Here is a 10264-nt window from a genome sequence, read left to right on the forward strand (position 1 = left end):
AATGGGAATGGGAATGGGAATGGGAATGGAAGGGGTCAGGGCTGGCCTGGGAATGGGAAGGGAGCCCGGAATGCAGGTCCGGGCTGGGGCTGGGAGGGCAGAGGGAGGAAAAGGCTCCAGGATGGGATTTCTCCAACATCCAGGTGGAATCAGCTCTGCCGGGGTTCAGCGCCTCACAGAAAATGCCTGAGATAACTTTGAGAGATGTGTCTCAAAAAAGCAAAAAAGTTTTTAATTAAAGAAGAAAATAATACAAAAAACAAAGAACAAAGCCAAACAGGGACAGGTCCCTCACACCTTGAGAACGCGCTGAGCAGCCTCAGTGCTCTCCTTTAAGTATTGAAGGGTTTGGGTGGGGTTTTTGGCAAACAGCCCAACAGAAAATTGCTATTTTTTAAAGGAACAGGTAAAGACACCTTATCAGCATTTTTGTCTTGGTTTTGAGCCAACTCCTGCCAGGAGAGCAACGAAAATTCTGCTGTTCTTCCCTTAAAAGGTGTTGGGCTGAGTCTCAAACCTTTCCCTCTATAGGGACACCGGCTGGGGGGCTCAGCCCAGGGTGACACCCCAGGGTGACACCTCAGGGTGACACCGAGGGTGACACCCCAGGGTGACGCCCCAGGTGACTCCGCAGGTGACGGGAGCCCGGCCCCGCCCCCGGCGCGGTTGCACAAGCGGCAGCGGAGATAATTTGGGTGTGTTCGTGGAAACTGAGGGAGGGCTGAGCTCAAAAAAAAAATTAAAATAAAAAAAATGTTCAGAGCCGGCGCCCAAATCCGCCCACGAATTGTTCCGGGCGGGAGGGGAGGAGCTGGCGGTGCCCTGCAGGGTGAGAGGGGCAGCCCTGGGGCTCACAGGGAGCCTGGCAGGGGAATTAAACCCTCCTAAATTCCATAAAATTGGAGTTTGGGCTCAAAATAACACAAAGGTTCTTAAAGGATGTCTGGAGGTTGAGGGAATGGTCACAGGGAGCCTGGCAGGGGAATTAAACCCTCCTAAATTCTCTAAAAATTGAATTTTGGGCTCAAAATAACACAAGCTGGTTGAATCAAGGTCTTTAAAAGATGTCTGGAGGTACAAGGAATGGTCACAGGGAGCCTGGCTTTGAATTAGACCCTCCTGAATTCCATAAAATTGGAGTTTTGGGCTCAAAATAACACAAAGGTTCTTAAAGGAGGTTTGGTGGTAGAGGGAATGGTCACAGGGAGCCTGGCAAGGGAATTAAACCCTCCTAAATTCTATAAAATTGGAGTTTTAGGGCCAAAATAACACAAGGTGGTTGAGTCAAGGTCCTTAAAGAATGTCTGAAGGTACAAGGAATGGTCATAGGGAGCCTGGCAGGTGAATTAGACCCTCCTGAATTCCATAAAATTGGAGTTTTGGGCTCAAAATAACACAAAGGTCCTTAAAGGAGGTTTGGTGGTACAGGAATGGTCACAGGGAGCCTGGCAGGGGAATTAGACCCTCCTGAATTTCATAAAAAGGAAATTTTAGGGCCAAAATAACACAAGCTCATTGAGTCAAGGTCCTTAAAGAATGTCTGGAGGTACAAGGAATGGTCACAGGGAGCCTGGCAGGGGAATTAGACCTTCCTGAATTCTCTAAAAATTGAATTTTGGGCTCAAAATAACACAAGATGGTTGAGTCAAGGTCCTCAAAGGATGTTTGGTGGTAGAGGAATGGTCACAGGGAGCCTGGCTTTGAATTAGACCCTCCTGAATTCCATAAAATTGGAGTTTTGGGCTCAAAATAACACAAAGGTTCTTAAAGGATGTCTGGAGGTTGAGGGAATGGTCACAGGGAGCCTGGCAGGGGAATTAAACCCTCCTAAATTCCATAAAATTGGAGTTTTGGGCTCAAAATAACACAAGCTGGTTGAATCAAGGTCTTTAAAAGATGTCTGGAGGTACAAGGAATGGTCACAGGGAGCCTGGCAGGTGAATTAGACCCTCCTAAATTCCATAAAATTGGAGTTTTGGGCTCAAAATAACACAAAGGTCCTTAAAGGAGGTTTGGTGGTACAGGAATGGTCACAGGGAGCCTGGCAGGGGAATTAGACCCTCCTAAATTCCATAAAAAATTGAGTTTTGGGGCCAAAATAACACAAAGATTCTTAAAGGCTTGGTGGTAGAGGGAATGGTCACAGGGAGCCTGGCAGGGGAATTAAACCCTCCTAAATTCTCTAAAAATTGAATTTTGGGCTCAAAATAACACAAGCTGGTTGAATCAAGGTCTTTAAAAGATGTCTGGAGGTACAAGGAATGGTCACAGGGAGCCTGGAAGGTGAATTAAACCCTCCTAAATTCCATAAAAAATGAAATTTTGGGCTCGAAACCAGCACAGTCTGGGTGAGCCGGGGTCCCGAGGCTGTGGCAGTCACAGCTCGGAGCTCCTCACCAGGCAGGACCTGTCGTGACTCAGCCCCGGTGACAAAGCCCCGCATCCTCCCCAGCCCTGCCCCGCGGCACTGACCCCTCATCTTCCTCACCCTGCGAGGAAGGGCGGGGAGGCTTCACCAGAAACCGCCACGGATCCCAAATTCCCGAAATTCCCACGGAAAATCCACCGGGATTGGGGAGGGCGGACGTGGCAAAGGTTTTAAACGCAGGATTTTCACACTGAAGCCTCCCAGAGCCCCGAGGAGGAGGAGGAGGAGGAGGAGGAGGAGGGCAGGACAGCCACAGCCTGTTCTGAGTCATTCCCAGCCTGAATTCCTGGAATTTGCAGGGCCGGGATTGGAGTCAGCAGCTTTTGGCTGAAACTCCTCGGGTGACTCAGCCGGAAATTCACAGTCACCCCCACAAGGCTGAAATCCCAAAATCCCAAATCCCAAATATCAAATCCCAATCCCAAATATCAAATCCCAAATCCCAAATATCAAATCCCGAATCTCAAATCCCAAATCCCAATCTCAAATCCCAAATCCCAAATATCAAATTCCAAATATCAAATCCCAATCCCAAATATCAAATCCCAAATCCCAAAATCCTAAATCCCAAATCTCAAAATCCCAAATCCCAAATCCAAATCCCAAATATCAAATTCCAATCCCAAAATCCCAAATCCCAAATCTCAAATCCCAAATCTCAACTCCCAAATCCCAAATCTCAAATCCCAAATCCCAATCCCAAATATCAAATTCCAAATATCAAATCCCAATCCCAAAATCCCAAATCCCAAATCTCAACTCCCAAATCCCAAATCTCAAATTTCAAACCCCAAATCCCAAATCCCAAATCCAAATCCCAAATCTCAAATCCCAAATCCAAATCCCAAATCCCAATCTCAAATCCCAAATCCCAAATATCAAATTTCAAACCCCAAATCCCAAATCCCAAATCCCAAACCCCAAATCCTCTCCCAGGAACGAGGCAGGCCGGGTTCCAATGCTAAGTTTTTATTAAAGTAACAAAATAAAATAAAAGCAAAGGGGGGGTCTGTACATGGCGGGTATAAAACACTGCTGTACATCAGGAACCTCCTCCCATTCCTCACGGGATTCCCACCAATTTCACCAAAAAAAAAGGACAAAAACCAACAACAATGACAAAAAAGCAGGTCCCGTTCAACAGTCCAGCTTGGTTCAAAAAAACCCAAAAATTAGAATAAAATAATAATAATAATAATGACAGGAACCCCCTCGAAGACGCTGTCTCAAAATCCACATCACAAGAGGCTCGGAGGCAGAAAGGCAACGAGAGCACAGAATTCACAGCTTTTTGTGTCACCAGCTACGAGGGAGAAGCGGATTCTACCCGGATTTGGTTGGTTTTGAAGCTTAAAAATGAAATAAAGACACCTTGGGTGTGAGGCTGCTCCCTCTCAGGGAGAGGGGAACGAGGCTGGTTCGGTTCTGGGTGTTCCTTTGGAAAACTCCTCTGGGGAGAGGGAGGGAATAAATCAAAATAAATCAAAATAAATCAAAATAAACCTCGAGGCTGCTTTGATCCTGCCCAAAGTTCCTCCTGGGGCAGTTCTTCACATCAGGCAGGGTAAAGTGAGGAATTAAAAAAAAAATAAAATTAAAAGCGCTGAGATTGCTTTTCCTGGAAAAGGGAATTTGATTTTTTTTTTTTTTGGAGCAGGCACTCCCCTGTGGGTGAGGGCACCTATTGCACAAAAGCTCCCCCAGTGCTTCCTTTGTGCTTTGCTGACGTGAGAAATTCGAGTGGGGAGGGGAAATGATGCAACTCCAGGCTCTGCTCTGATCTCCTCAAGCACAAAGAACGGCCTGACACTTCAAAAAAAATAATGAAAAAAAATATTTGAGCATCTTGAGAATCGAGGCTGATTTTCCAGTTTGATGGTTTGGAGCTAGCAGAAAAAAAATAATAAATAAATCTGAATTTTAGAAGTCAAGGCTGGATTATTTGATGTATTAAAGAACCAGACAGGAGCTGCCTTCCTCTCCCAGCGTGCCCAGGATTTGGAAATTTATTTATTTATTGCACAAACGTCTGAGAACTTGAATCATCACAGGCTGGGCGAGAACAGCTCCGGGTTTGGTCAGGAAAAGGGGAAAGTTCAGCTGAGAGAAAAATCCAGGAAGTTTTGCTACAACCGAGCACATCCACGGCCCAGGCTGGTCCCAAAATTGGGAAAAATTCAGTGGATGTGGGATATCCCAGGAAATTCTCCTTCCCAGCTGCCAGATGGAGTTCAGGGCTTTTAGCTGCCAATAATTTTGGGGTTTAGAGGCCAAATCCCAAAAAACCCACCAGGGTAGAGCCTCCCTGAAGGGTGGGAGAGCAAAGGGAAAGGGGCAGAGCAGGAATTTGGAATTGTGCAAAAAGGTTTTGTACAAAGAGGTGGGACCCAAACTCCATTTCCAAGGGGAGGCTTTAAAAATCAACCTCAGGACCCCAAAAACATCTCAACAACCCCCAGAGAGCCCCCCAAAACCTGAGAGAGCAAAAAGGGGGTGTCACACCCCAACCTCTGCAGGACAAGGGGTGGCTTCGGCTCCTCGGAGAAGGGACACGGAGAGGAGGTGGCAGCGAGGGGTGGGGACACAGAGAGGCCACCAGGGCAGGGCTGAGACCCCCGGGAGCAGAAAAACTTTGGAATTCCCAGCTCTGGAGCGCCCTGCTCCGCGTGTGTCCCCTCAGTGCCACCACGAGTCACCTTGGGGACGCTCCCAGGGCGGCCACCTTGTCCCAGGTGATGAGGAGGGGTTGGGGACACCGTGGGAGAGGAGCAGGATCCCAATGTCCCCAGGGCCACCCAGCACCGAGGTGACACCGAATCCAGGCTCAGAGAGGTCACAGCAGCACCTCCAGCCCTGGGGACACAGCAGCAGGACGGTGACAAAGGTGACAAGGTGACACATCCCAGCCTGGCTTCGTCCCCTCGTCCCCCATTCCAGGAGGAGCTCCAAAGCCAGCCCCGAAATCGCCATCCAACGCTAAATTAGGTAGATCTCAGCTTCACAATAATAACAATAATAATAATATAAAAAACCCAAAAAACTCACAAGCTTGCACAGCTTTAGAAAAGGCACCGGGGGCGCCGCCTCGGCTCAAGAGCAGCGCCCGACATTTTAATTTTGGATTTTCTGAAGGTTTTTTTTTCTCTCTTTATCTCTTTTTTTTAAAAAATATAAATAGCTCTTCATCTTAAAAATAGATCCTCATCTCGAGGTATTACAGTAGCCTGTGTCTTGGCAGTGTAAGGACAAAGAGGAGATTTTTCTTCCTTTTTTTTTTTTTACGTTTTTGTCGTGTTTTTTTGGGGCGGGATTTTTGTGTGTGTGGGGTGGTTTTTTGTGGTTTTTTTTTTTAACTGGAGACAGTCATGATGTAATTTTTGGAAGGGCTGGCACGACCCAGCATCATCTGGTTCTTGCAGGTGAGCATCCCTCCGAAGGAGCCGTGGCGGGGTTTGGTGGCCTCGTAGAGGACGCAGATGGAGCCGTCGTCACCGATGCGGTACGAGACCTCGAAGGGGTCCACCCACAGCGTGAGCTCACTGGGGAGCAACTGGTACAACTGGGAGAGGCTCAGTCCGATCTGCCCCGCTGCCTTGCTGATGATGGGGTCCATCCTGTGGTTGATGCGGATGCAGCGGTAGCCGGAGCCTTTGGAGGGTTTTTCGGGGAACCAGTGGTGTCTGTAGTGCTCTGGGGAGGGAAGAAAAAAGAGCAGTGAGAACGGGAATTCCAAAAAAAGGTTTCTGCCCAGCAAAAAATGGAGTTTAGAGCCTTTAGTTCCCATTGAATTTGGGGTTTAAACGCCAAATCCCAAAAACCACCTAAACACCACCTAAACAACGCCCTTTGAAGGGTTTCTAGGGGAACCAGTGGTGTCTGTAGTGCTCTGGGGAGGGAGAAAGAAGAGCAGTGAGAAGGGGAATTCCAGGAAAAGCTCCTTCACAGCAAAAAATTGGATTTTAGAGTCTTTAGCTGTCATTAAATTTGGGGTTTAAAGGCCAAATCCTAAAGAATGCCCTTTGAAGGGTTTCTCGGGGAACCAGTGGTGTCTGTAGTGCTCTGGGGAGGGAGGAAGAAGAGCAGTGAGAAGGGGTAGATTGGAAAGGCTCCATCTCAACAAAAAAAAAAAGGAGTTTAGGGTCTTTAGATTCCATTAAGTTTGAGGTTTAAAGGCCAAATCCTGAAGATTTGGTCATGGGGTCCATCCTGTGGTTGATGTGGATGCACCCAGAGCCTTTGAAGGGTTTCTCGGGGAACCAGTGGTGTCTGTAGTGCTCTGGGGAGGGAGGGAAACACCAGTGAGAAGGGGTAGATTGGAAAGGCTCCATCTCAGCAAAAAAATAAAATTTAGGGTTTTAAAACCCCATTAAGTTTGGGGTTTACAGGGTAAATCCTAAAGAACGCCCTTTGAAGGGTTTCTTGGGGAACCAGTGGTGTCTGTAGTGCTCTGGAGAGGGAGGGAAAGAGCAGTGAGCAGGAATATCCCAGGAAAAGCTCCTTCACAGAAAAGAAATGGAGTTTAGGGTCCTTAGCTCCCATTAAATTTGGGGTTTAAAGCCCAAATCCCAAAGAACACCCTTTGACGGGTTTCTTGGGGAACCAGTGGGGTTTGTAGTGCTGTGGGAAGGAACAGGGAAGAGCAGGAATAGCAGAAATATCCCAGGAAAGGCTCCTTCCCAGTTGGGAAGTGGAGTTTAGGATCTCTAGCTCCTACTAAATTTGGGGTTTAAAGGCCAAATCCTGAACAACCCCTTTTGAAGGGTTTCTCGGGGAACCAGTGGTGTCTATAATGCTCTGGGAAGGGAGGGAGAAGGGCAGTGAGCAGGAATATCTCAGGAAATTCTCCTTCCCAGCAGGAAAATGGAGTTTAGGGCCTTTAGCTGCCACCAAAATTGGCCTTTAAAGGCCAAATCCCAAACAACACCCAGGCAGAGCCTCCCTGAACGCCGGGAGCACCGAAGGAATCAGGCAGAGCACAGGAACAGGAACCAAACTGCACAAAAAGTTCTGTACTCAGCAGACAGGACCCAAACCCCTTCCCCAAGGGGGGCAGAGGCGCTGCCAGCCCAAACCCCACTCCGAGGCTGCCGGAGCCCCAAAACGCGGCTCTTTCACCCCAAAACCCGCGGCAGGGCAGGGTTGAGGGGCCGGGCCGGGGTGGCCGGGGCAGATAGGGCACGGCCCATCCCGGGGCTGCCCCGTCCCGCGGCGCCCGGGCCCGGGAGGGTTTTTTATCCTTCATCCCCTTATCAGAGCCCGGCCACCCCGCCCTCCCTGCGGCTGATAACAGCGACAGCGCCCGAACCGCCCCGCAGGGAGCGCCGGGCTCCGGGACACCGGGAGGGGACAAACCGGGAGGGGGGGGACAAACCGGGAGGGGGGGGGACAAACCGGGAGGGGGGGGGACAAACCGGGAGGGGGGGACAAACCGGGAGGGGGGGACAAACCGGGAGGGGGTCAGCGCAGCCCAGGGGGAGGCGGCTGCAGCCGGGACCCACCGGGAGCGGGCACCGGGAGCGGGCACCGGGAGCGGGCACCGGGAGCGGGCACCGGGAGCGGGCACCGGGAGCGGGCACCGGGAGCGGGCACCGGGAGCGGGCACCGGGAGCGGGCACCGGGAGCGGGCACCGGGAGCGCCCCGATGTGAGCCCCAGCCGAGGGGACACTGCGGAGCACCCCGGGAGGGGACATCGGGAACCGGGAGCACCCCGGGAGGGGACACCAGGTCCTGGAGGAGACACGGGGGGCACCAAGGACGGGCACCAGGTCCTGGAAGGGACACCGGGACCCGGGAGCGGCAGGGGAGGCAGCCCGGGAGGGGACACCAGGTCCTGGAAGGGACATGGGGGGTCACACCAAGGAAGGACACCAGGTCCTGGGAGCGACTCGGGAGGGGACACCAGGTCCCAGGGGCGACACGGGAGCCACTCGGGAGGGGAGATCAGGTCCTGGAAGGAACACGGAGGACACCAAAGAGGGACACCAGGTCCCGGGAGCGACTCGGGAGGGGACACCAGGTCCCGGAGGGGACACCAAGGAAGGACACCAGGTCCCAGGAGCGACACGGGAGGGGACACCAGGTCCCAGAAGCGACACGGGGGGCACTCGGGAGGGACGCCACGTCCCGAGACCAAGACAGGAAGGACAACAGGTCCTCGGATCAACAACAAGGGGCACTCGGGAGGGACACCAGGTCCTGGAAGGAGCACAGCGGGAACTCGAAAGGACACCAGGTCCTCGGATCACCATGGGGGCACTCTAAGGGACACCGAGTCCTGGAAGGCACACGGGGACCATTCTAAGGGACACCGGGTCCTGGAAGGCACACGGGAAGCACTCTAAGGGACACCGAGTCCTGGAAGGCACACGGGGACCATTCTAAGGGACACCGGGTCCTGGAAGGCACACGGGAAGCACTCTAAGGGACACCGGGTCCTGGAAGGCACACGGGGGAGGGGGGGGGGGCACTCTAAGGGACACCGGGTCCTGGAAGGCACACGGGGGCCACTCTAAGGGACACCGGGTCCTGGAAGGCACACGGGGGCCACCCTAAGGGACACCGGGTCCTGGAAGGCACACGGGGGCCACCCTAAGGGACACCGGGTCCTGGAAGGCACACGGGGTGGGGGGCGGGCACTCTAAGGGACACCGGGTCCTGGAAGGCACACGGGAACCACTCTAAGGGACACCGGGTCCTGGAAGGCACACGAGAAGCCCTCTAAGGGACACCGGGTCCTGGAAGGCACACGGGTGGGACACCAGCGGGCGCCCGCTCCCGAGGGCTACAAGCAGAGCCCCGCCACCAGCAGATTCCTGTCGCCGCGCTCCTTCGTCCCCGGAGCTCACCTGTGAGCGCCTCCCGCAGCGCCCCGCTGAACACCTGCAGCTGCTGCTCGCTGACGCAGCCCCGCGTCCGCAGCAGGCCGGACACGAAGCCCACGGCGGCGGCGATCTCGGGCACCATGTCGGCCCGGGGCCCGCGGCGCTGGCTGTGGCGCTGGCTCATCCCGGCGGGGACGGGGGGAATTCCCGCGACCTTCCCGGCGGCTCCGCGGCGCTCGATCTGCGCCGCCGCCTGCGCGCACCGCTTATATAGGGCGGCCCCGCGTGACGTCACGGCGCGGCCGCGGCGTTCCATTGGCCGGGCCGTATGCAAATGAGGGAATGCAAATGGTGGTATGCTAATAGCGCGTGAGCTCACGCGGTGACGTCACAGCAAAGGGGGGGCGGTTACCGGGGGAGGGGTCGGGGTGACCGGGGGGGGGGGACAGGGGGACAGGGAGAGGGACAGGGACAGGGGGACAGGGACAGGGGGACAGGGACAGGGGGACAGGGACAGGGACAGGGACAGGGACAGGGACAGGGACAGGGACAGGGACAGGGACAGGGAGAGGGACAGGGACAGGACAGGGACAGGGACAGGGGGACAGGGACAGGGACAGGACAGGGACAGGGACAGGACAGGGACAGGGACAGGGGGACAGGGACAGGGGGACAGGGAGAGGGGGGCAGGGACAGGGACAGAGAGAGGGACAGGACAGGGGAACAGGGACAGGGGGACAGAGGGACAGGGACAGGGACAGGACAGGGGGACAGGGACAGGGGGACAGGGACAGGGACAGGACAGGGACAGGGAGGGGGGACAGGGAGAGGAATAGAGAGAGGGGGACAGAGGGACAGAGAGAGGGACAGAGACAGGACAGGGGCACAGGGACAGGGGTACAGGGACAGAGACAGGGACAGAGAGAGGGGGACAGAGGGACAGGGACAGGACAGGGGGACACAGGGACAGAGAGAGGGGGACAGGGATAGAGAGCGGGACAGGGACACAGGGAC

At 53.8% G+C, this 10264-nt stretch overlaps 1 protein-coding gene across 1 annotated transcript; it reads right to left on the reverse strand.

Annotated features, from left to right (window-relative positions):
- Window positions 1-3381: 3381 nt before the first annotated feature.
- Window positions 3382-9501, reverse strand: BTG2 (BTG anti-proliferation factor 2). Its single transcript, XM_063418641.1, has 2 exons — window positions 9275-9501; window positions 3382-6118 (listed from the first exon to the last, which is right to left on the reverse strand). The coding sequence occupies exons 1-2, from the start codon at window positions 9432-9434 to the stop codon at window positions 5778-5780; spliced, it is 501 nt and encodes a 166-aa protein (XP_063274711.1). The 5' UTR covers window positions 9435-9501; the 3' UTR covers window positions 3382-5777.
- Window positions 9502-10264: the final 763 nt, after the last annotated feature.

This window comes from Prinia subflava, chromosome 23, assembly GCF_021018805.1.
Source record: "Prinia subflava isolate CZ2003 ecotype Zambia chromosome 23, Cam_Psub_1.2, whole genome shotgun sequence".
Taxonomy (NCBI): domain Eukaryota; kingdom Metazoa; phylum Chordata; class Aves; order Passeriformes; family Cisticolidae; genus Prinia; species Prinia subflava.

Coding starts and splice junctions, on each gene's coding strand:
- BTG2 (XM_063418641.1), bottom strand. CDS start 9,434: ATGAGCCAGCGCCACAGCCAGCGCCGCGGGCCCCGGGCCGACATGGTG. Junction 6,119..9,274: donor GCTGCGGGAGGCGCTCACAG/GTGAGCTCCGGG, acceptor TTCCCTCCCCAG/AGCACTACAGACACCACTGG.